Source organism: Pectinophora gossypiella, chromosome 20 (assembly GCF_024362695.1).
Source record: "Pectinophora gossypiella chromosome 20, ilPecGoss1.1, whole genome shotgun sequence".
Classification (NCBI taxonomy): domain Eukaryota; kingdom Metazoa; phylum Arthropoda; class Insecta; order Lepidoptera; family Gelechiidae; genus Pectinophora; species Pectinophora gossypiella.
Genome location: NC_065423.1, coordinates 5,224,677 through 5,251,620, shown reverse-complemented (window position 1 = coordinate 5,251,620; position 26,944 = coordinate 5,224,677). Strand labels below are relative to the sequence as shown.

The following is a 26,944-nucleotide window of genomic DNA, read 5'->3' as shown; positions in this document are numbered from 1 at the left end:
GCCGTTCATATTAAGGTTTTTAGCTTTCCTGTGATATGAGGGATCTTCTTGCAAGATAGTCGATATATTTTTTTGCCCTGCAGGTTACAAGAGGCTAGAAGACACACAATTTCTTAAGCTCCGTGCGTCGTAAAGTTTGCGGGCGAGTGGAGTGCAAATTCGAAGCATGAACTATAAAATTTGCTCATACTTGTATGGTGCGTTTCGCGCTCATTTGACTGGCCGTTCCAACCTCTTTCTTCTATTCCGTATTGTCGACCATGTTACTTGGTGTCGACTGTCGGAATTAGATAGTAAGACAATTGACTGAATTATACAGGGTTTTTACTGAAGGGGATGATTCAGGATCATGATTCTGAGTTAATACCAAGTTGAATTTTTCGTCTCTGTAGCTGAATCATCTAACAACCTGTATAGGTGCCTACTTATTTACCTAACATTTGTGACTGGCAGGTATAATATTTAAAAAAAACGTAAGCATAATTTCACGACTACACTTGGGGTAGTGAGAGCCTACCTACATCCATCGCAAGATGAACTAAGTACCCACACCTCACCGAGCTTATAAATAGTACCTAGCCTGTGTGTGTGGCGGCCTTATTGCTAAGTAGCAATCTCTTCCAGGCAACCTTGGGAAGATGGCAACGATTCTTGGCAACGATTGTACAGGCTTTTCAAGTCAATGCCTAAGTCACAAACAGAAAGAGGCAGAAAGAATGCAGCAGTGGGGCAACGTGCAACTACATGTACAGACACCACTACTTGGTCCTCTTCCTCACTTCCTCTTATGTTGCTTGACAGCATGACATTGGATAGATCATGATACCCACCCAGCCATGGACACCAAGCATCAAGAAAGCTAAAAAGTCCGCCAATTTGCTAAATGTGCAATGAAGGATATATGATTTGATTTGAAAACTTCTACCAACCCTATTCAACGTGTCTGCTTATACTCATCTCACCTAGATCTAATCGGTAGGTAAAATACCTACAAGCATTTTTGCGTATAATTTTCGAATAAGTAAGCAATAAAACACGAATAAACTCCAACTTAAAACAAAAAAACTGATTTCCTTGAAACTAATTATCTATTTATTTGTGTGAATCGACCCGGGAGCAAAGTTTGCACTCCAGCGCGGTTCATTTGCAATTGCGAGTCACAACCTCCTCTCAAGGAAAAAAGTGCACTATTTGACAAATCCCCGAGGCGTGCTGCAAACTCTTGGCGGCCGTCTCTTTTACACACAGTTGTTTTCTACATGCTGTCTTCTTCACACCTAGTCGAGTTTCCTTCGCTCCACCCGCTCCGGCGTTTATTTTTCATTTCTTGAGGGCGAAGAAAATAATTTGCCGTGAGCTTTGAACCCGCGTCGAGGGAAAAATGGGAAATTTGGAAAATGTAATTGGATTTTGGACTAATCTCGACGCCTCCCATGTCTTATGAAGGGAAAGCATAAGTACTCGAATAGAAAATGTTGTTTTGTACTTCTATTTTTTACACCATAATAGCTACTGGGGTGGAAAATATGATTCTTCGAATTATTTTTAAGAAAATATTAAGTAAGTAATTCGTGATTATTTTTTAATTCTTGATAGCATCAGAACTACCGGAATCATCCTGGGGTGTAGTTTCGGCCTTTCAATATCAGTCCTTACAGAAATATTAATTGTATATTACAAAACACAGAAAATAGCGGTAAAATACCCTCTGCCTCGTGGTCCGACTATTACTGATCGGACAAACCCTTTGACTGAATAAGCGAAAAAGGCCCTTTAAAACATGCGCATACTTACGTAGTTTATGTACTTAAATAAAAAAAGTAGTTTTTTTTTATCCCATCCTACCCACTTTTCGAGAAGAATTATTCCTAGTACTCCCCTAGAGCTAGAGTTGCCCCTCATAGAGTTGCCCCTCGGGGTGACTACTGGAAACATTCTTCCCACTTGTGGGGAGGTGACATTACAATTGCATTGCAACGATCCCCTTCCCGTTGTCCTCTCCGGCAGTAGTCTCTCTATTTTTCTACTTTCCACTATTGAGTTTAGTTCTGTTCTTTTGCTCGAGCATCATGAAAAAAGAACTGTACGAACCCTTCCTTTTATCTAACCTAACCCTTATATAATCTACCCTAACCCTTTTTATGTAAACTAACCTTACCGCTTTTTTATCTAACCTAACTATTGCTGAGCTATGACCGATTTGCGCTGCTACAGCACACATACATACCTGGCGTGTTTAATACAGAGCTTCGTCTCTGTTGATTGGTTGTCTGTATCTAATCTTTTTCTTTTTGTATGCATGTGTGTCTGTAGACCAAATAAATGTTTTTATCTATCTATTTTTTATCTAACCTAACCATTTTTATTTAACCTAACCTAACCCTTTTTTAACGTACTCGCCCCTTTTTTGGATCTAACCTAGCCTCCTTTTAACTACCTACTGATGGAGCATCGTAAAAAAATGTACTGTATTATATATGATCGAATGTACTAGGTATACCTACAATGTCTTTTTTATATAATATAACCCTTTTTTACCTAAACTAACTCATTTTTATCTAACTTAAATGATACCCATACTTGTCGGAATGTACAACTGGGAAGTGAACATAGTAATAATGATATCTTCTTTTATAATAATTAGTGGTGCTAATTCCTGTAAATACCATCTAATTTTATTTTAAGTTATATCTGTCATTTTCTTATCCGCCGAAAAGGAAAGGGACGGGTAATCGACAAGCATAAAATTTATGGAACACACGTCAATTTTAAGCACAAATCTAAACCAACCGTCTAAAAATTTTACATCCGTCAATAACCCGACACAGTTAAGTAGACAGCACGTCAAACGGATTGCATACCAGCGACGTACCTTTTGATTCGCCCGGGTTATTCATTCATTCATTCATTCTTCCTAAAATTAAGAGCTGTGAATCATCCGTCCCTTTCCTTTTCGACGGATATGAAAATGACGGATATAACTTTAAATAAAATTACGCGGTGTCTGCAGGAATCGGGGCCAATATATTTATTTTGTACCATTAAAGCCTTAAATATATGACAATGGCCCCGATTCCTGCAGACACCGCCTAATTTTATTTTATGCAATCCGTGTCGGGTTATTTACTTATTTACTTATTTGTATTTACCATAATTAGGCAACGTAGGCCCACTTATTAGTTACAGAAATTAAACTTACAACTATGTTAGTAGTACAATAACCTTATTAAACTATATTGGCCTATATACATTCAATCACGACTGCCTCACTAAAACCCTCATGAAGTGTTTCAGTGCAGGCGAGTCATACCTAGCAGCAACCATCTGTAGGATGCTGTTGGGACTGTCCCACATTCTTGTTAAAATGGATGAGGTCTTTTTCCTTATCATAGCAAAGAAGTCGTCTGTTCGATTTTCAGCAAACATGCCCGACGCTGAGCAATATCGAGGCAATCCCAGGAGCATCCTAAAACCATTATTATACTGTACACGCAGAGCGTCTAGTGCCTTCCGCGAGCAATTGGTCCACAAGCCCCCCGTGTAGAAGGTCTGACAATAGGCTTTAAAAAGCGTAATCTTCACCTCCTTACTACAACGGGCAAACCTGCGAGCCAACATGCCGCATCTTGCCGCTAGTGCTCTACGCTCCCGATCCACGTCTAGATGATCCTTTATTGACTGATGTAAAATTTTTAGACGGTTGTTTTAGATTTGTCCTTAAAATTGACGTGTGTTCTATAAATTTTGTGCTTGTCGATTACCCGTCCTTTTCCTTTTCGGCGGATAAGAAAATGACAGATATAACTTAAAATAAAATTAGATGGTATTTACAGGAATTAGCACCAATATTTGTTTACATTTATAAATATGTAGTTACGGGCTATGACATAATTGCTATGAGTCGGCTGTTATCCCTAAAAGTTTTAAAACTGAGCTAAGGATACCAGCTACCATCCAAAAGTTGTATGCAAAAGCCAAAAGTGAGGGTGCTGACAATGAATATTGTTATAAGTAATATTTAAAATTTGAATGATATCAAGTTATCAATAAAAAGAGAAAATAATAATTAATAGTTATGTAAAATGCAACTTGCTATGTGCGTGTGTGTGTGTGTGTGTGTGTGTGTGTGTGTGTGTGTGTGTGTGTGTGTGTGTGTGTGTGTATAATTGTATAGTCCCCTGCCCGGTGACAAGTGGGAAGAAAATTCCCAATGGGGGTGGAGGAGGAACGCGGGATGCGACTATTGGGAATAACTACGAGACAATCCTGCAAACAAAGTAAAGAAAATCAATGGTGTGGCTCCATCTGTCCCGATGTAATAGAACAATATACAAACGGATGTTTGTGATGAACGCAATAGCAAGCTGGGATCTTTGCACCCTGCTCCGTGTCCGGGGCTCACAATATTATGGTGCATCCACGATAGAGGGCGCGGTAGCCAACGCATCACAACAAGGAGTAAGTATTAGAATTCTTATACTTGGTCTTTGCATCACAAGTATTGTTTTGATGTATGATAAAATTCCTCCTGAAACTTCAGTATCAGTAGTAAATTAGGCAGTTATATGAAATTTTTTTTTAAAGCGCACCGTTTTCTAGATATTATTATGTTCAATTATTGCTTTGAAGTTAAAACAACTACTTACTTATTCGCAGTATCTGCATAATTATTCATCATCATCAGCCCATTAACGTCCCCACTGCTGGGGCACAGGCCTTCCCTATGGATGGATAGGGAGATCGAGCCTTAAACCATCACGCGGGCCCAGTGCGGATTGATGGTTATTAACGACTGCTAATGCAGCCGGGACCAACGGCTTAACGTGCCTTCCGAAGCACGTAGGAGCTCGAGATGAAAACTTTTTTTTTATGGTCACCCATCCTATGACCGGCCTTTGCGAAAGTTGCTTTACTTCAACAATCGCAGACCGAGCGCGTTAACCGCTGCGCCACCGAGCTCCTCAATGCATAATTATTAGACAATACATTATCTACTATTTGACGTCATTCGTTTTTGTATTACTTTCTGGAAATATGCCTAATCTACAGACAGATGCAATGACAATGCGTTTTTTAAGATGGAACCATCCGCTCCGCGGACCAGATATGGAACATCTTCGATTCACAGATAAATTCATCGTGAAATGATGTAGGGTTCGCAAAATAAAAAGTGGAAAACAAAAACAACGAAAAATATTCATTGTAAATATTTATTTCAAATACTATGAGTGCTTATGGTAACCAATGATACAATGTCACGTCTTAACACGTCAATTCACATAATATCGCTATCATAACCTAGCCATTGGCTTATAATATCACTCTCTCGCCAACGACACGACCCAGCATGCGAGTGGAACACATTTTATACCGGTAAAATCCAGTCCAATCACATCACATTTTTTTCATTTCTAAATGCTTATTTTTAATACCTTACCAATATAAAACATGCCCTTTATAAAAAAAAAGTATTCTTCCAAAATTGATTAAAACTCTCGCATAAAGGCCGCTTAGAAAACTAGATAGTATCATCTATCTATGTTACATTAGAATTATTTTTCTTATAACAAAATCTCTACTCGCTTCATCGTTCTGATAATATTTCGCGAGTAAGGACTTATTAAAATTTCTAAATTAGATTTTAATCAACGATTCGTCTATAGCTAGTCTATACACAGAGGCACACAATGCTTAGAAACTAGCTCATCACACACGAGCATAAAGTTCTAAGTAAAAATGTTACTCATTAACGACTTAGACTAACTATTTACAGTCATTGTATTTGTACACACTTGGCAAAATGTTTTTGAGATAACACCTATATTATTCGATACTCGACTTCCTCGGCGACTAGATTGCAGGAGATGATAATACTAAGGAGCGAAATAGGTGCTGAAACACCATCCACACTTTTGTTTCCAAACAGGCAATACCTTTCAACTGCGTGAGATTTTTCCATGTTATTTGCTTAGGAGAAATGACAAGTGTATACAAATATTTATCACTAATGTATTATAATTTACCTACACTAATACTATAGGCGGCCTCCGACCTCGCGTAGTGACCAGAGTCGGTTCGCTTACACGCTATAATGACAAATTACCGTAACAGCTGCGGTCTACATAGACAGAACCTTATGCTACGTGGTCGACCCACATCGTTACACCACCAAATAGATTTAGAAATAAGTGATTACCATCCAAATCAATTAAAATTTATTTAAGTCACGGAATATGTTTAAAATAATACACTATACAATACAGATATCGATCATCGTCACTGTTATAACTCTAGCTTATTACTAAAAAGCGACTAGAACTAAATAAGATACAACCTAAATGATTTAGAATTGTCATGAAACTAAAATAACTTTCTATTGGAAGAAATAAATAACGTGAGCACACAGACAGTATTGCTGAGATGTGTCATAGTGTAAACATTTTACTAATTGCCAGACTGTAAAATTGTAAACAAATGATTTGGTTAGTCATGAAATAATTTGCTTAAAATATTTTAACTAATCGATTATGACTATGCCGACATCATCTGTGCAACTATGGTTTACAATTATGTAGTGATTAATACTATTACTTATTGTGTAAGTATTAAAAATAACAATCCAGTACCTTCAGGTATACGAAGTTCGTGGCCTAAACATTGTTCGAATCCACAGTCAATGGTACATTTCAAGCCTCTCTCATCGATGGCGAACAAACACATACAAACTAACAATAAAATATATACCGACACAACAGCATGCAATAAAATTAATACATATAACTCTTGATATAGTCATTTGATTGTGCATTCAAATGTGTGCTTCATATAGCGAATATACGTTGGCACTGATCTAAATTGATACAATAACATTATGGTAAGAACAAAATAAATACAATGGCAAATGTAAATAAACACATGCAAGAAATTTAAATACCCGGCAAGATATCTCGTATCTAGGTAATTTAAAACTCTGAGTCTGCCTTCTAACAATGATAAAAATGTTTTCTGGTGAATCGTGAAGTATTTCAATAGGTAAAAAGATAATTTAGATTATAAAGAATATCTCGTAGCGACCGCCTTATCGTATAGAAGTCTTAACGCTTTACACTCTCGAAGTTTGTCTTAAACTTCTTGCGCCCTATCATTAAATTTAGAATTTAATCGTATCACCTCAGTACCTCACAGTTCAAGTATTTATACGTGTGTTGATAGCATAGAAGTATAGATGAATTGTGATATGTTGTAAGAGTGCACCAGCAAGGGGGAAAAGGGGAAAAGCTGCTATTAGAAGATAACATTGACGTCATTTGTTAATAACAATCACATTTAACACTATTAATATTTATTATCATCCCATAAAACCTCTGTATGTATGGACGTTAATTTCTAACAGTAAAAAATCTAGACCAATCATATAAATCTCAATATTTTCTCCACTATTATTCTTATGATCTACAACTAGACTAGAGGTTACATACAGTTGGGATGGATGTTTATGTTATTGCTTTGCGTTTAGGCTTTTATAAAAAGACTATGCCACCAACACACTTCACTTTCAAGGTCACTAAAAGTCACAAGCACTTTCACAGTGTCACTATCACCGAGTTATTGATCCGTAGTGGGGTCGGCAGCCGGCGCGGGCGCAGGTGGGCCCGCGGGCTGCGGCTCGGGGGATCAGGTCTTCCGCAACTCCACCAACTTGACATCCTTCACGTGCAGATTATGCTTGGATTTGGCAGCGAACTTGATGACCGCCTGCGTTGATACCAGCGGCACGTGTCGGAGATCAAGTCTGGAAGTAACATTACAGTAATATTAGTTGTCAATACAGTAATTTGGCATGGACAGGGTTAACAACTACGTTAACAACTACGTACTTGCATCAGTAAGCAGTAACCGAGACCAACGGCATAACGTGTTTTATGAACGTATGTGTATGTGTTAAGTAGGCACTGACCGGATGAGGTTGGGGCAGCGCGCGAGGTGGTCGAGCGCGGCCTCGGTGAGCAGCCGGCAGCCGGCCAGCGACAGCCGCTGCAGCCCGTGGTGCGCCAGCTGCGCCGCGCCCGCGTCCGTCAGCCGCGCGCACGACGACGCGTCCAGCTCCACCAGCTTCGGCAGCGCCTGCAATTGGTACAATCATGTTAGCATATTAAAAACTACTAAACAGTTCCTTCTCTGCTACGACTAGGAATACAGAGCAATGCCAGTGCGAGAGTTTTAAGAAATAACATAAAATGAATTTTGTTGATCACGCCGAAAAGTTCACCTAATATGGGCGATGGACTAATCAGCGGTCACCATACGGATCCAATTATTTTAGTATAGTACTCTAAATCAAAAGTAGCTGCAAGTTTAGCCGCAGCACAATCATGGCGTCTAGCCGAGACGGCTGGGCTATATACTCCTGCAATAATGCCTAGTTGTAATAGCAACGTTACCTGAACAACATATCTCATGGCGACGTCAGTGATGTCAGTGCCGGGCAGCCGCAGCACACTCAATGCCGCCAGACGCGACGGCTCCGCTCCAGTCCGGGCCCCACCTCCGGGCCGCGAGTTCTCCGGAGGCGCGAGGATGCCGCGTAGCTTAGCATCATCCAGGCACCGCGCGAAGGAGAGATCCAGGGACGTGAGCGGAGGACACGTGGACGAGCGGAGCGCCAGCGCCGCCTCGGCGGGCGAGCCGGCCAGGGACAGGGAGCGCAGCGCTGGGAGACGCGCTAGGAGCCTGTGGATCACGGATTTAGAATTAATCGAGGGTTACCCTAGATAATAGTGACTAAATTTTGATACTTTGCCTTTAACAAAATATATATATCAATTATGTTTCATTACTCTCGTGGCATGTTATGTTACCGATATTTCAACTGTAAAGGTGAACTATCTATTTGGGCGATTGCTCATCTTAGGACTTCAATACAGTCACGTCAAAAAAAAAAAAAAAAAAAAAAAACTTCAATACAAAGTGTAGCTGAAGATAATCTTCAGCTCATAAGAGTTATGTGAGTTGCGTGTCCGTGGTAATGAGTTAGCGCGTGCCCACTGACCAGGCGAGCTGGCGCCGCGCCAGGTGGCACCACTCGAGCCCCAGCGACAGCGGCTGGCGGCGCGCGATGCCCGCCAGCTGCGCCGCCGACACCCGCACCTGCACGAACGACATGCTGCGCCACAGCGACGGGTCCATCTGGAACCACGGCAAACAAAACTATAGTGTCAAACTCGAAAACAAAAATATCTTTTTCATTTGGTAACATGGTTACACTTTGAATCGTCATTTTTACATAACGAACTTCTCATCCGCCTAAAACTACTGCAGCATCTCACAAACTGTATAGCCGAGACAATTAGCTGCAAGAAAAACCTCGACAAAGGCCCATAGACGTTCTTCTTCTTTAAAAAAAATAGCATTTTGTGTATTTCAATGACGGCAGACCCAGATACAGACCCCGGCAGCGTATTCCCAGTTCTCTCAAACTTAATCCTCTAAGTCGAGCCTGTTGCCTTAACACACGTTTGTCGTCCCTACAGCGGTTAGACTATGTATACTGTAATACTTACGGAGTACTCTGCCCAGGCTTTGCAGACGAGCGCGCAGCCGGCGAGCTCGTGCGGCGTGAGCTTGGCGAACACGCACAGCATGGCATCGCGGTCCAGCCACGGGGAGCCCGCCGTGTTGGTCAGGGAGCTGGCGGGCAGCGCCGGCCGGATCGGGTACAGCGGCTTCTTTAGCCCCTGAAACATGTACAATACATATTTATATACTGCTTCTATTTGTAGATTACTTTAGGAACCAATACCTTGAGACATGATGACGCCCGTTAATAGCTAAATGGTGATAATGATTTATTAGTTTAGCACTATCAGGAAAATTTAAGTAGTCCCAAAAAGGCGTTAGTTTCGACCTAATACTGTAGCGCCAAGTTTTAATCCTCCGCGATACAGGATTTCCCTAGTGCGGGCTCCGCCAGTAATGTATACATGTATAAGGTTTTTGTTAAATAAACATATTTTATTCTCACACCGAACGTCGTTAGACACATACAAGACGATAAACCAGTCTCGATCCCGTAAACATTTTATAAAAAAACATCGAAAGCAAATTACTGTGAAACGGCAAGCATATGTCTATAATAGAGTTGTTTATATATCATACGTTTAGGAACGACTTCCTCAGGAGCAGTTTTCTGGGCGAGTAATCAGGGTGTCCCACCTTGGCGGAGTGGTGCGTGAGCTGCAGCGCCAGGTGCGCGCGCAGGGCCTGCTTCTTGGGCGCCTCGTCCTCGTCGCTGGCGCGCCGCTTCTTCACCGCCGGCTCCCACTCGCCCTCGCCGCGGCCAGCGCCGCCCTCCTCCTCGCGCTTTATTTCTGGTGGTGACATAATAACGTTATTACAAGTCTTGTACGTAGTCAACTGCTCATATAACAGTAGTAAAGTCCGGACGTAAAGTTACAGGAACTCATTGATCCTTTCCAAAACAGACCTACTAATAATCAAAACTTTAAAGATATTTTTTTTTACCTTTGATGGGTCTGCTCTTGGCCCCAGACTTGCCCGTAGGCAATGACGAGGCCTAAGATGGAGCGAGCTCGCCCAGAAGGTGCCTGTTCACTCTGACCTTGAAAGCACCCGGGTTATATGCATTCGGAAACACAGAAGACGGCAAAGAATTCCACTGTCTGGATGGATGATGTTACATATTTTCTAAGACCTCACACCCTTCACCTACCTTCCTCAGACTTGATATGTAGATCACTTTTGCCCTCATTGTCTGAACCGGGTTCCGACTTCACCGGAGCTGGCGGTGGCGGTGGAGGCAGTTTATTCTGCGAATAAAAACATTAAATTTATACACGTAATATAACATAACATAAATAGCCTATATACGTCCCACTGCTGGGCACAGGCCTCCTCTCAATCAACCGGAGAGGGTATGGAGCATACTCCACCACGCTGCTCCACTGCGGGTTGGACACGTAATATGTATTCAGAAAATTCGTCTAGCCGAAATTATTAGTTAACATCCTAAACCACCAATACAAACGGCCGTGAGGTGTTTGTAACAGATAACTTCTATTCATTTTATTTTCATTTCTCAATGGAGCAGACTTTATTTTTAAAACGTTCAGAACTAAATTAAAACAATTTTGTAGTTTCCTAGGTCACAGATAATTTATGGAATTCTGATTACTATTTATGAATTTTAATCAAGAAAAACGTAATAAAGTCCGACATTTTATCACGTTTTTCTATGACGTCACAGTGTGCTTTTTCATACAAATTCCATAGTAATTTCGTGTTTTAACATTTAGTAAAAAGTGATTTGACTTGTTGGAAACTAGCCTAGTATAATGTCACATGTATCCTACAATATCACAAGGTGTGTGGACAGTGTATGTACCTGCATGTTGTGATGTTGACTGAGCTGGCTGGCATCGGAGCTGACACTCATGCGGCGCAGATCCGACGACTTCTGGCGAGCGCGGAAATGGCGCGGCTGAAAGCATACAAATATACAACACGTAACATTCTGCATTATATATTAGTCACGCTCACAGATGTCACAAAACTACAAGTCATCAGACTATTACATAGAATGCTGATCTTAGGTCAATTCTAGTCTTAGTCTTTCAGTTATTGCTTTCAACACAGTTAACAAGCAACAAGCCGCGCCACGAGTTGCGCGCCAGCTGGCAACGTTGCGCTCCGTTGTGCAACGTTGCCGCACATGACGAGTGTCACGTGTTGCTCGTCAATTGTTGCTTAGTGGATACGAGGTTGAATGCGTTTTTATTGACCCCCATATACATACAATGCTCTCTGTTACCTTGTAGTCATGATTGAGCCCCATATTGGTGCAGGTGGGGCACTCCCACGAGTTGGGCAGGTCCTCGTTGATCTGCCCGCCGGGCGGCACGCAGGCCGGGTGCACGATGCTGTAGCACACTGAACACTCGCGTAGAGAGGACGGGCCGTTGCGACCTGGGAAGATAAATGTTACAGATGATAGTCTAATATCATTGATATATAGGTGTCGTAAATAAAGCGCGTGATACAAAAATACAACGAAAACTTGACGCTAACTTAACTTATACATTCAGCGGCGGCATGCGGCGGTATGAAATGGACAAAAATTACGAAGGTCAGGTCGTCGTCTTAGAATCTATAGCGCGTGGTGATTCGTAACGCGGTCGAGTTATACAATTCCAATATTTCTGCTCTAACTTTTCATCCCATTTTTTAAAGCCCATGTTCAATCTACGGTACTTATATATCCATATATCTATAGTTTACAATTACTATAACCGTTGCGATCCTCGGCGTAATCAAAAAATATCTACTACTTTTTCAGTAAATCCAGACTTCAAACTTTATTCACATGTCGTTTTTTTTACTCTGGATAGTTGACTCAAACAAAACGGGGGTGTTAAAAAAGACATATCGAAGCAATTCATCTAAAAAAGCAATATTGCTATTTCACATTTGCGCATATAAAGATAAATGCGCAATGTCAAATAGCAATATTGCTTGTTTGTTTAGCTAAATTGCTTCAATGTGGCCTTTTGAGCCCGCTGTTTTGATTCAACTGTACTGTTGTAAATTGCTCAGTTTTTTTTATACTGTGTTATTTTCTCTTCTTTAAAAAGCGGACACCATTATCTCAGTAGTAGCATTTCACGTTGGCAAAAGTTAGTAGACTCACCCGAGTTGCCCTTAGCTTGCGGCGCGACCGGTGTTTGCATCCAGCCGTCGAGGTGGCACACCGCGCAGGACGCGGTCACTGGGAGCATAGGCTGCCGGCAACAAAAATTCAACAAGGTTTCACAAGGTTATTTGACTATCCTCTTGAGACATAAGTACTTGAAATTACTTGTATTAAACTGAACATCATATAGATAATGTTTTACAATATCTTCAATGCGCGGTACGAGTTGTTACGTTCGTTAGCATAGTGATGTATCAGTCGAGATTAGACCGATCGATTCTGTTCTATCTAACACTAGTGTGATACCAAATGTTTGATTTGCCCTGTCCTAAAATTCAATACACACTCTAAAATCCTACATACAGATCCGTATTTTGAGCGTCAATTTTTGTTTCTATAGATAGTGGTGCAAATAAAGTACCTGTAAGCACTGTCGCATAACACAGGTCTGCTTGGCACGTCCGAGTCCGCCAAACTTGACCATATCGTGGCAGAACACGCACTCGCCGCAGTCTGTGCGTTGGCAGGCTTCACATTTCTTGCACCTGGAATTTATGTTTTTCTTGTTATTGTTTTATTCGACCAGTTTCCTGAAAATGACCTAGTCGTAAAATATGTTTTCATCTATGGAATTACAAGGCAAACAAGTATAAGGTGATCCACCGTTCGTCGTACACACATTTTTCTTCAATTATTTTAAATTTCGCGCGAAAACGGTCGGTCACATGACATTTCGCCCAGTGACGTCACAGTTCAACAATCAAACTGTCACAGTTTAGACATAGTTTTTGTTTATTTTGTGAAATGTGACGTCACACGAAGCTCAATCATGGCCGTCCGTGTTTCAGGTTTTGTAATACACGGATAAAAAAACGGAGTCAGGTAGGTGTATAAGTGTCAAGTAGGCAATTATTGGTAGTATTATTGTGGTGAAAGTAAGTGGTGCGAGGTACCTAGTGCGGCGCCGGCGCGGCGTGTTGGCGGCGTGGTCGGGGCGCGGGCGCGCCGGGCCGCCGCGCGCCGCGCCGCCGCGCCCGCCGCGCGCGCTGTTCTGGCGCCGCTCCGCCGACGACACGTCGTCCGGGCCTGGCGGACACGCATCAACTCATACATCGCCATACACTGGCTCCACCCAAACAGACCACACTTCTAATGACGGGTAAAGACATCAATTTCGCCTTCATCTTCCCGCAGAAACAGCAGTGGTTAGGATACTATGTCAGTGTACTAAATATATTTGAGCACCATTCTTCTCTACCCTGTGGGTTGATGAGGTGTCAGGGTTATTGTTGAGCCGCCAAAGGCCCCTGACATAACTCATATAACGACTACGTACTTACATCAGTAAGTAGTAACCGGGACCAACGCCTTAACATGCCATCCGAAGCACGGATCATCATACTTTTGGACAAACAGGTGATCAGCCTGTAATGTCCTAACGAAACCAGGGATCACAAAGTGATTTTAGTGATTTGTCCCCACCGGGATTTGAACCCGAGACCTCCGAATCGTGAGCACAACGCTCAACCACTGGACCACGGTGGCCGTTGATTCCATTAAAAATCAATCACGCACAGTCATCAAAGACACTCGACAATATTTCTTTGAACGTTTTTAAAAGATCCACTGGCGCCGATCGAGCAAACTTTGTTTATCAAGCCATCAGAAGAAAGTCTAAAGATGAGAAGTGTTGTTACCTTTGAGCACAGGCACGCCAGTAATGGCCTGGTGTTGCTTGTCGTGGCGATGTGTCTCCACCAGCGTGCGAACATCACGCACCAACGCGATGGGGTCGGACAGCAGTTCGGGGACCGACTTGCGCGCCGCCGGCAGCTGATGCAGATACATCACAATCGCCTGTGGATGTAATACGGATGGATTTGTTATATATCTCAAGTTCTCAGGGTCATCTGGCGATGGATGTACGATAAGGTGCAAAAGTCCAATCAGTTTCTTGCAAAGTAATAAATTAACTGGTTGCACTTAAGACCTCTTGGTTACATGTCGTTTTTGTAATAGACCAAAACTAGACCAAACTAGTGTGTCGGCACTGGCATCGGCCAGCCGATTAAAACAACTTGTCACAACGTGTCTCAATTAAACTCCGCCCCTATCCGATATTATCCGAAACTCTTATTTCGGATTTGGTTACGGTTACGGATGATTTTTTATATCCGATGATTTTATATTTCGGATATCCGATAGTTTCGGTTACGTTTACGGAGCTCCTTAACATTCCTGGTCCTGTGGTCCGGATTGCTTCTCAACGAGGAGCGCCGGTTCGAACTACGGTACAGGACTTGCACAAATGAATTATTAATTTATCCTAAGTTCAGTTTTCACTTGGCTCAACCATTATAGACGGCGATACGGCTCACCACCTATCACGTTGGTCTAACAGACAGCTCGGTGAGTTTCGGTAGTCCAGTCCAACAAGTACCACAACATACATTCGTTTGTTATACTAGCCTTGAGTCCGTGTAGTTCGTTCTGTGTGAGATGTATGTGTTCTTTAGGCGGTGTGGGCGGCGTGGACTGTCCCTCAGGCGCAAGGTGCGAGCGGCCCAGCAGGGAGGACACGTAGCGATCCAGCACGTACCACAGCATCTCCGTGAAGAACGGGTAGCGGAACTTCTGTGGCACCTGCGGAATAGTAATTTATGAGTTATTGTCACGTAGTACATAGTCGTTACAAAAGTCATGTCAAGGGCCTTTGGCGGCTCAATAATAACCCTGGTGGGTTGATGAAGTTGGTAATCCACCTCATAACCCACACGATAGCATCTCCCTAACATTATACCGTCTTTTACAGGATTCGCTTATCTAACCTGAAGATTTGACAGGTTCGGTTTTTTACAGAAGCCTGTCTGACCTTCCAACCCGCGGGAAAACCAGCCCAATACATAACCCACACGATTATACGATTTACGGATTATGATGGGATGAAGTCAAATTGCGACCCCGCACCACTAAAGTCCCACGGATTTCAATGGAACTAAATGACAAGTCGTAAGAATGGTATGCAGAATTGCAGATACAGCGACGTTTGCGCCGCGGCCGCGGGACTTCGTGGCGCGGACTCTAGTTAGTGTTTTAGTAAAGTTTTTTTCTATTTAGTTACACAGACTACTGGAACGATGCGATACAGCCACAATTACAAAGATACGTTTAAATTAAAAATGTACGTTCTTATTTTAAGCTCCCAGACACCCTACGTATTTAGAGTTAGCATCCTTTCTCATACACAACAGTAAAATTTAGAAATTACTCCTTACAGCTATCATTTACCCCTGCTGGGACTTTTACCTCTAGAAGATCAGTATACAAATAATTATAGACATGTAGTGTTCTTTACCCTAACAAAACTATTCGATTGTCCCCAACATCTCACCTTGGTAACGTCTTCAACTTGCGCGATCTTGAGTTGCTTCTCGATGCCGAACTGGTGCAGGAAGTTGCCGCCGAAGACCAGCGAGTCGCTCGGCGTGTACACCGCGTGGATCCAACCCGTCGGAATAAAGAATGTATGCCCAGCTTGCAGCTGGAATAACAGTATCGAGAATTACGTTTTGTGGCAAAAAGTGATGTATATTCTAGTATGCCAAAGTTAGTGCCTGTGTAATATACGACTAGCTACGACTACATCCTAATGGGGTAGTCAGAGAAACATCCATCGCAAGATGAACTAAGTACCACTTCTTCGGGGTTTCTATTAGACCACCGTGATAGATGGTGAGCCGTATCACCGTCTACAATGGTCGTGCCAACTGTGTTAGTAAAAACTGAAATTAAGATAAAATAATAACTCATAGGTGCAATTTTGGTGCCGAGGTTCGAACCGGTGGATAATTGTAAAACCTTTGAGCAAAAGTTGAATATAATAGGGCTACTGCGATACAGGGTAAGACCCTAGTGCTAGGGTTGTCTATAATTGTATTTTCATTTGGTATTTTACATATTTTCATTTAATTTTACTCACATGTACGCGAATGCACTTCTCAACTGTGTCCCCGAAGAACACGTCCGACTGTTTGCCCGACAGCACCCATTTCTCATACAGCTGCAAGTTTTTCTCAGTCGGCGGGATCAACCAGAACACCTTAGCGCCTGGAATATTGTGGAAGTACATTTGTACAGTATCGGAAAGTAAAGAGTATTTGAAAGTGATTTGATGACAGAAGAAACTAGTCAGGTTTGGATATTAAAAAAGAATATGGAATAAGAAATTAAGGATGTAAAAAAATTACGAGGAAAGAATTGATGACTCGACTCAATTTCCCAAAAAAAGGGGATGTTATTTCGGATTTTATTCGGATTTTTTAAAGTATGTACCAACCTCTTAAGATGTGATACCAAACGGAAGTGCCTCCAAAATCGATGTGAAAGTCAGTGTAACACCCCTTGACAGACATCAGACAGTATTTCTGCACCTTGGGGTACATCATGTCGTCCAGAGCATTTGTAGACTCGGTCTGTGAAAAATATTACGTTATATTAGGAACACCTCATAATATGTTAAGTTGATAGTTGGAGTATACCATGCACAAAGCACTACTTTAAGCAACCAACCGCTCGTAATTTTAAAGAAACTCGATTGGATTAAATCGATTACTTTTGAAGGGAGATGATCATCATCCGATTACAAGTTCGGAGTAATAACATGGAATAAATAATAATAAATACTACGCATAGGACGATAACTCTCCCCCCGCACCAATTCGTATCGGGCGCTGACCTTGCCCTCTCTGGGTCTTACTTCAGTCTTAAATGTCAGTAAGCCGCTAAGAGTAAGGGAGAGCGCGCGGAATGTATGTCTATCTCGCACTTACGTGCACGTTAAGAATGAAATGTTTGTATCGAGTGTCCGGGGTGTGATAATAGTTTAGAGTAAAATTTTGCATCATGCATCGGCCTTAGATTTTACACTTTAAAAAACTGACTAGACTTTCTGGTACAATATACAAATTCTCAGAAGATGAACCTGCGACACTTGGAATTTCTATGGTAATACAAACACGGAAGACTTTTTACGTAATTGACACGAAGTTGTTAAGCCATCCCGTAGTAAAGCTAAGTCCCATCATGGTATGTTTTTATATTTTTAATTAATAAATTTACCTGTTGGTCTTTGAGGTGACGCGGCCAGACTGTGTCGACCCAGTCGATCTGGCGCACGATGCGTGGCGCCTGCACGTAGTTCTCCAGGCGTGTGTGGGAGAATTCAAGAGAGATCACGTTCAATAGGCGCTCCTTGTTCGGGTCGTCGTAATAACGTTGCCAGTCCTAGAAACAAATTGTTTATTTTAAATACAGAAGTAAAAAACACGCTCTGCACGCTGCAGATAGACTACGAAGGTTCCAACAATACTGTAGTGTCGCGTTCATTACTCAGAAGACCCATTGGGAATACAGAAAGTATACTTTTCGGGGTGTAAAGTGAAATCCTTAATCTTTATCCTACTATTAAAGACTTCGATCCGATTACTGTATAACCGAAACCCACCATCCATTGTGTACTCATCGACCGCTATAAGTATTGACTATTGATTATAAAGTCTATAAGGTGGGAAGTAGTTGCTTTCCTATAACTTTTTTTCGCGCGTGCTACACGTTCGGTGCGTTCGGCGCGTACGATGCAAATTGCGCAGGACCATGAGAAAATGCGACGCGTGCGGTTCCTGCACCGCGTCAAGGTGCGCGTTCACCTTTAAACATCAAATTCGAAGAGCTCTCCATCCACTAGGCAGTTTGCGGCAGTCAGAGCCAAACAAGGCAGAAGTAAGTGACGACTGTCTTTAATATCTGCACATTTGGCAGCCAAGAAATTCTAATCAAAACCAAGCCTCCTAATTACCTTAAAAATATTTCGCTTTTTCGCGTGTTGTTTCTGGCTCCCTCCTCATGATAGAAATACTATACCTAAAAAGCTTTCTCGTTACCTGTACAAACGGAGCAGGCAGAGATCGACTTTTGAAGTCCGCCAGCAATCAACCGTTGCGTCATACCATAAAACCTACCTTCATAGTCATCTCTATGTTCTTCTGCGTGTTGACGTCCATGACGTCGAGCAGCCGGCGGGAACCGACGCACATGCGCACATCGTTCACCGTGAAGTTGCTCGTCGGCACCCTGCGGGAAAAAGCGCGCGTAAATACAGTGGAAAACGCGGGAATTCACTCGAAGTTTTTTGGAGTCCGCCAATAGTAGGTACGATTTTGTAAATGAAAATATTTAAATCCTCAAGGCTAATTAAGTGGGTGCTCGTGTTACTCAGTTTATATCTTGACAGATAGAAAACCTATCCCATGATTGGGTAAAATTTCAATGACAGGATGTTGTCTAACGTAGGTAGGTATTTTGATTGTGGTAGAAACTAAAGTGACACGTTTATATTAGACGTCAGAATACGATGGCCTCTGAAGTTTCCAAAATTAACTAAAAATTGTAACGGTGTTATTTTGATTGAATTTTCAAGAAAAGTATTCTTACTGCTGACATAACGAACAGAAAATATTCAAAAATGGCTTAAAATGGCCACATCGAAGCAATTCATCTAAGAAAGCAATACTGCAATTTGATATTTGCGGATATAAAAGTAAGTGCGTAATGCAAACAACTGTCAAATAACAATATTGCTTTCTTAGATGAATTGCTTTGATGTGGCCATTTTAACCCCCCCCCCCCCCCCCCCCCAGTTCAGACTACTTGGATCAGGAAATCAGTAAGTGAACTTCAGACACTGAACGAAGAAATAAACTCTAATTGACAGCCACTAATGTGCAGGATTGCACATCCTGGGACCGAAAGGCGTTTTAGTTTGATTTGATATTGGTACTTCTTAGTAACATACTGAGTTTGAATTATATAACCTACTAGATGCTATAAGTAGACAAAACTTCTGAGCTAGCGGAATGTTAAAACCCGAAAATTATAAGTTCCTTAGATAAGTACAAAAAGATAATTTTCATTTACGTTATTATAGGAGCACTCGCATTGCGCATAGGTAATAATCGTAACTCACGAAGGAACGTATCAACTTTGTCATTAAACAATAAAATAAATACTAATAAACCGTTTTATATAGATAACGCTGAGTTCCATTAACATAATATAGATATAGGTACCTAAATTGAATGGATCTAATGGACACAAATACTTAACCACATTCTAACCTTTCAATAGTTTGCTAAATGATAAGAACATTTCCGGGCGATAGGGAAAATTATGGTACATATGAATAAGCACAGGTTCTGTACAAATAAAACCATTGTAAATAATTTAGGGCTGTTTGATCATCAGAGGGCCACCAAGAGGTTGAATCGTACACGCTCGCGTTGTAAGAAAGCAGCCATTTCTGGTATTTGTGTCTTGTTTTGTATGCAATATACAATGACAGGTGACCAACCCACCCTTGTGTGTTCAACAACAGTGAATACTTCCTCGAGATGATAGCTGCAGGGTCTGCACGGCAACTACGCCGCGCGCGGCGCGAATTATATCGAGGGTTTCGACCAATAGACGCAGCAAATACTATCTACGTGGATAGACGTCGTATGGCTGGCTATTAGTCAAATCCCTCGATGTAATTAGCGCAGCGCGCGACGCGGCTTTCGTGCCGCGAGGACTATGGAGGACTAGGATAATAACAAATAGGCATAGATTAAAAAGTAGCGTAAATATTTTACCTCTACAACACTCAATAATCCAAAAGAATCACACAAGTCCCACAACAAGCACTATAATAAACAACTCATGACTGTGATGATAAATCGAAACTGATTTTGATTCCGATTGAATGAATCCAAAACCACGTAATCGGCTTAATAGATGTGGCTCGTTTTCACTTGCTATTTATAAATCGGAAAACAAAGCACGACAATTTGTCTCGCTGTTTTATTTTGTTTCTCCGTTGCCCGCAAACACTTTCTTGTCTTGTTTTCTTATATTTACGGTTGTTTTGCTTTAACAGCTACCATTTAAGGTTTACTATGCGGCTTACACCTACCACGTGATTCACCTATTAGGTAAATATACGTATAGAATCACATCATCACATCATATTATTGATCGCAAATTATCATCATACCGTAGTCGTCTTTATATAAATGGATACGGAAGAACGGATATTTGTCAAAGATCACTACACTGATTCACGCACGGTATATCAAAATCATGGTATAATATAAGTTATACGAATACAATATCCCCTCCGGTTGATTGAGGGGAGGCCTGTGCCCAGCAGTGGGACGTATATAGGCAGTTTATGTATGTGAGGAGAGACGTAGGTACAAGTAATCAGAAAATACTTGTATAAGTAAATTCACATATAAGTTGAGAACAATATAATACAGCTCCTTATCAGAATCGTAAATAAAATGTTATTTTGTACCTAATTAATGTACCTAATTCCCTTCGTAAGAACTAAAGCATGTCTAGAGTAGACGCACAGATGCGTTAATTTATTTACTATAGTATTTAAGGTAAGTGATATAATTGGGTAGTTTTCTAGGTCAAAGATAAATTATGAAATCCTAAATAAAGACAGATCTAAAACTGACGAAAAATGTTTTCTTTTTTCTATTTAACTTATTTATGAATTTTGCGACGAAGAGTGCGACATTTTGTCACGTTTTTCTATGACGTCACATGTTGCTTTTCATACAAATTCTATAACAATTTCGTGTTTTGACGTTTAATAAAAAGTAACTGATTTGACTTGTTGGAAACTACACTATTACTATGTACGTAATTGCTATGGACATAGGCCTTATCAATCTACACGTAATCGAAGCAATTTAATATAAACTCGCATGCAAGGAATAATTTGACCTTATCAAAGTTTGAAAATATATAAATAGATAGGCATAAAAAAAAATCTTGTAATGATGTTATGAATCTTTCATTCAAGATTAATTCATTTTTTGTTTATTTTTCTAAGCTTTTAGATAGCGTGCAAGTTAATCTATGGCGTGGCAAAGCGTAAAAAAATATTACGATTAGTTTCTGCTCTACATTACATGTACAAGTAGGTATGTGTTGCAGTAAATGCCCGAAGTACGGTAAATCTTAAAGATTTACCAAGTTATGGTGGTAAAAGTCCGACTTACTTATATACACACATAAACTCACGCCTATTTCCCACCGGGGTAAGCAGAGACAATAGAATTCCATTGACTTCGTTCCTTACACACATCTCTTGCGTCCAAAGAGAAAATTAAATCAAATAAAATCTAACTCGGACGGGACTTGAACCCGCAGCTCGTGTCTTGAGACGAATGTGTTAAACATTACACTACAGAGTTCTCCTCCTGTATATGCGAATTGCTCGTCCCAGCTTGACAAGAGCTACGGGTTTAAGTCCCGTCCGAGTCAGTTTTTTTTCGATTAATTTTCTCTTTGTGAGTTTCCCTAAGCACGGCTGAGTGCTATAAAAAACAAATATCTCTTGCTTCCTTCACATTCATCAAACAATTCATAAACAATGGACTTTTACCATCATCTAGATTTTTTTTTGGATTTACCGTACTTCGGGCTTTTAGAGTAACATAACACGCAAACACCCTCCTCGTATAAACAAGGAAAATGTGGTTGCATTTTGCATGAAATAAAATCATAAACAGGATTAGACATTAACTTTAATTGATTGATTAATAATTAATGAAGTGAAAAGATACTTGTCTTTTCCCAAGCAATGCCTAGCATAGAGATCGAGCATGGTAATAAAAATAAAGGCAAGTTGACATTCCGAATTCGTATGTTAAACGTTAGAAACCTTAACGTGGCCACACCATAGAGGGAAGAAGACATGTTATATGCACCGAATATACTGAATGAGACATATTAATACTGTAGAGATTTGTACACATAAGCTCACGTCTGTATCTCAATTAAGTAAAGTCATGAGCAATATAATGTATCCACTTGAGAACTCTGTCGCACTAACATTTTTGACATTTAGTGAGACTTACAGTTCAATTTGTCAAAAAAGTTAATGTGACATGGTACCAAAGTGTATACATATTAATACACGTGACCGTACCCACACCTCACCGAGCTTTCTGTTAGATAAACTCGATAGGTGGAGAGCCGTATCGCAGTCTACAAAAAAGTAGAGCTGTGTTACTGAAAATTGCACTTCTGATAAATTAGTGACTCATTGGTGCAAGTCTGGTACCGGTGTTCAAACCGACGCTCTCAGTTTGCGAAGCAAGCCAGTGTACCACAGGCAGGACCACAGTGACTGTTATAGATTTGTAAGAACATAGTAACTGTGAAAACTACGATTTCCACTAAGCAACGGATAGTGCAAGCACGTGCTACGGTCGGTAACCGCGCGGAACGAACTTTTGGGTCACTGAATTTCTTTGCTCAAAATAAAAGCATCAGTAGGTGAGTGGGTAGCTAATCTGTGTGAAATTAATGAACTCCTCGCTAGTATGCAACTTCCTTGATACCTTGGTAGCTGCGTATACCTACGTATATAATGAAAATGGTTAGGTATATTGAAATACGTTAATAATCACCATGTCATATACAAGGACGTAAGTCTCTTCTATCTTATGTTTCTCGTTCCAGGGTTAGGTCGTTATCATCCAGTTTTGACTGGAGACCGTCTAACCTACCTACCTAATTACTTCTTTACTTTTGGTTAAAGCCAAACACGAGATCTCTGCGATCACCCCAGTATTATTGTTTCTTTTATGGTATCACATAAACTTAATGTCTAATCCTGTTTATGACCATTTTTTTTCATTAATTAAATATAATACCTAGTTAGGTATTTAGTAACATACCACATAGGTACGCGCGGAGCTGGGTGCGCAAAGACTAAAAGTAGACCTAAATGAGGTGTTAAACTGAATTCTAAAATTACGCCATACAATCTAGATTAACGAAAATAATTAATTAAAGATGTCGTTACCTAATGTCATACCTAGGTAGGTACTTTTCAACTATTGTATCATATCATAATATGTATATGCGTTATTAAGTTTACCCATATTTATTTAATCATTCGTCATCTAAATGTAACTAATACATTTGTAGAGTATTGTAGTCTAGAAGCAAGATGTCATAATAAAGTGGAACCAACAGACGGACAAGCACAAAATAAGTGATTAGATTACATAATTACACCTGAGGGCAAAGCACCCGCGTTATCGAGGTCACAGATAGTGTGGTACGAAACTTACAAGCAGCGTATCGCGTTTATCTTCTTTACAGGTCTGTAGCGCCCTATAGCGATCTCTATCAATACTCAGATAAACAGTGTCGCTTTACTCATTACTATTTTATTACCACAGATTATTACTTCATTGTAGGCGCGGCATGGAATTATGAAGCACGTGATAATAAAAATGAGAGAAATCATGTCGAAACAGAGTTTAAACTTAATAAAAAAGTGAGTTAAGTGCTAAATATAAGAACAATTATCAATATAGGTCAAACTAACGAAACTTGGGTATTTTTCTTCAATGTTTATAAATTGTATTCCATACATTCTCTTTATTTAAAGCAATTTGTTTGCAAAGCGATTGTTTACGTAAAGGTGTCGCACAGAAAACCTAAGGCATGGAAAACCATACAAATATTGTTTTTGCAAACGGATCTTCCATGGTGTTCTTATTGAATATGATTTTATATTTTAAGAAATAATTCAAAACAAAAATAATGAAATGATCTTCCACAATTTAAATATACCTTTGCAATCATAAAAATATTGGTCATTTGACAAAATATAATCTGTTGAACGGGTATAGGAATACATAAGTAGTCTATATATTAAGCTAGGGTTAGAAATATTACATTTGTTAGTCAGACTAGTATACATACCTCAACCCCAATCCCAGCTTGTCTTTGAAAAGCAAGGGTGTGGTGAACCCATGCTTCTGCAAGTATGATACGGTGAGCTCTGAGCCATGCATCTCATGGACCGAGCCAGAGTGTTCAAAGCGGGGGCTCTCCAACTTGTCAGCAAGGGAGAATCCTCGGCCACCTTCAGCCTCATCGTCCCCGAGGGCCCACTCATCAGAGTAGAGCTTGCGTTGTTTACGTTCACGCTAATGGAAAAAAGAAAATTCAATGCATATTTTTATCATTGTGATTATTTCTACAAGACTTATTTTTATTGTAGAGATTTTCTTGTAAACATTATTAATTTCAAGAAACTGCTGTGTTATCTATATTTGATGGAGTTAGGTTTCTACAGAAAATCTATTATTGTTTAAAAGTGTGAGTGAAAGTACCTAGTCAGCAAGTCTAAGAAAATCTAAAAGAGAGACAATGACTTGTCCATGCTCATGTTCCCTATTAGATATTTGCCCTATGATGTGTGGTTGTTAAGTGATTATTAATACAATTGAGTATGTAGAACCAGTTTGTTACCACATGCCATGGCGAAAATAGGCAGCTGCTACATGCTGCATATTGAAGTGACATAATGCTATTTATAGGATAAGCGCAAAACTTGCACAACAATTTCTAACAATGAGATCTTTTAAATAATTATATCTTTGTTTAAAAGACCTCTGTCTTTCCTGTAATAATTGTCAAATCACTGACTACTATTTCGAAGCAAAATTCTTTCATAAACCCCTGATCTGCAATAGAAAGCTTCAGCAGATATTTTATTTGTTCAGGTTGCTAAAAAAGATACCTAGCAGAACAGACTTTCACTTTTATTTTACACTTTTTGTGCCATTTCCTTATTCTGAATTTTTTTTCTGGTATGCAAACAGTCCCTGATAATATAATAAAACGCAAAAAGTGTACAATAAGCTAGTTTATCAAGGTGTCACGTTATGAAGTAGGTTATTTATTTTTACCAAGGTCAATGAAATAAGACCAAAGCAAGTCTACATTCGTAAAACAATAAAACTTTAGATGCAAGGGCTGTTTGCCTTTGCAAAGTTATTGTTACCAAAGCGCTCATACTCAGACTGAGTTCGTGTCGAATCATAATCGATATGTTATGTTTTTGTTTAGAGAATGAACCGTAGTACGAAGTGTACGAAAATATTCGTCGAGTAATAAAGCAGATTATGAGGCTCGACGTGTGGTCGCAGCGCGCACGCCCCGGCCGCCTGTCCCTCCGCCAGCCCGCGGGAGGGAAACGCCTTTCGTCCCTACTGGAGTCGACAGGCCCATTATGCCCAGCGGCCGCCGTCAGCGCCGCGCGTCTCGCTAGCTCTTCCAAACAACGTAGTCGCGGCGCTCGCGACCGCTACTTCACAATGCTGCGATCTCCGGAACTATTATAGATTTTGACACCTCCTCGCATGCGCGAATGCATACGGCCGCCGCGTTTCAAACTCGGTCGCGGCGTGATCGAAAAAAACTGAGTCCGATGACCCTCGATGATGATCATCATTACTGACACCTTAGATTTGTACACTATTCTGAACACACTCCCATGACTTTAGAGAATCGATACACGATGCAGCGATGCACCATTTCATGTTTACGTGATCCCAGATAAAGCCACCATGGCGTCACCCGGGACTAAATACGTAAAATAGTAACAATAAACACTTACCAGCTGCCTCGGAACTTGTTTTTTGTTGTTCGGCAGTGTTTCCGACATGTTTCTGTTAGTCAGAAACACTGCGCCACGAAATTAACACTATTTTACGTAAATATTTTACACGGAGCACGAGAAAAAGTAACGCAATCCACCATTTGCAACAGTACACACTGCTGCCAACATCGAAGCGAGCAATCACTCCGTTAATTTACTGACAGTTGGCAGCCCGTACAGCGCTCTATTGGTTTATTTATGAAAAGCTATGGCGCGCATTTTTGAAACATCGTTACGACGTCGTAAGCGATTTTCCACTCCTATTATTAGAATTTATTTACATAAATCTATGAAAATATGATACAAAATTCACTAAGCATATAAAACTGAAGATTTTGTAATATTATTCGGAATACGTATACGTACTTTGAAGAAAATATACTGAAGCTACTGTCATTATCAGCAATATCAAAGAAACTGTGATGTTATGCATATGCATGCAATGTAGCAGGTAAGGTAAACTGGGAAATAAATTAATAGCGTGATTTATAACTAAATAAATATATAGAAATATCTACATAGCGTGATTTCGGTCAGTCATTTAACAGTATGGTGACTCGTTATTCGGTTAGTAGGTATAGTTTACTATAAGTACCTACCTATCCTATTTAAAGTAGCTCGACAAGAATGACAACAGGACAGAGATATAGAACATTGCTTAG

At 40.5% G+C, this 26,944-nt stretch overlaps 1 protein-coding gene across 1 annotated transcript; it reads right to left on the bottom strand.

Annotated features, from left to right (window-relative positions):
- Nucleotides 1-5,196: 5,196 nt before the first annotated feature.
- Nucleotides 5,197-26,384, bottom strand: LOC126376172 (jmjC domain-containing histone demethylation protein 1). The gene is made up of 21 exons (XM_050023387.1): nucleotides 26,241-26,384; nucleotides 24,539-24,765; nucleotides 18,724-18,835; nucleotides 17,825-17,989; nucleotides 17,043-17,178; nucleotides 16,686-16,813; nucleotides 16,098-16,247; nucleotides 15,176-15,349; nucleotides 14,404-14,563; nucleotides 13,660-13,792; nucleotides 13,128-13,251; nucleotides 12,704-12,794; nucleotides 11,828-11,982; nucleotides 11,402-11,497; nucleotides 10,730-10,826; nucleotides 10,213-10,367; nucleotides 9,561-9,734; nucleotides 9,050-9,186; nucleotides 8,442-8,730; nucleotides 7,958-8,124; nucleotides 5,197-7,792 (listed from the first exon to the last, which is right to left on the bottom strand). Exons 1-21 carry the CDS (start codon nucleotides 26,286-26,288, stop codon nucleotides 7,675-7,677), a joined length of 3,036 nt encoding a protein of 1,011 aa, XP_049879344.1. The 5' UTR covers nucleotides 26,289-26,384; the 3' UTR covers nucleotides 5,197-7,674.
- Nucleotides 26,385-26,944: the final 560 nt, after the last annotated feature.

Coding starts and splice junctions, on each gene's coding strand:
- LOC126376172 (XM_050023387.1), bottom strand. CDS start 26,288: ATGTCGGAAACACTGCCGAACAACAAAAAACAAGTTCCGAGGCAGCTG. Junction 18,836..24,538: donor AAGCTGGGATTGGGGTTGAG/GTATGTATACTA, acceptor TTTTTCCCGCAG/GGTGCCGACGAGCAACTTCA. Junction 8,731..9,049: donor GCGCGGCGCCAGCTCGCCTG/GTCAGTGGGCAC, acceptor CGTGATCCACAG/GCTCCTAGCGCGTCTCCCAG.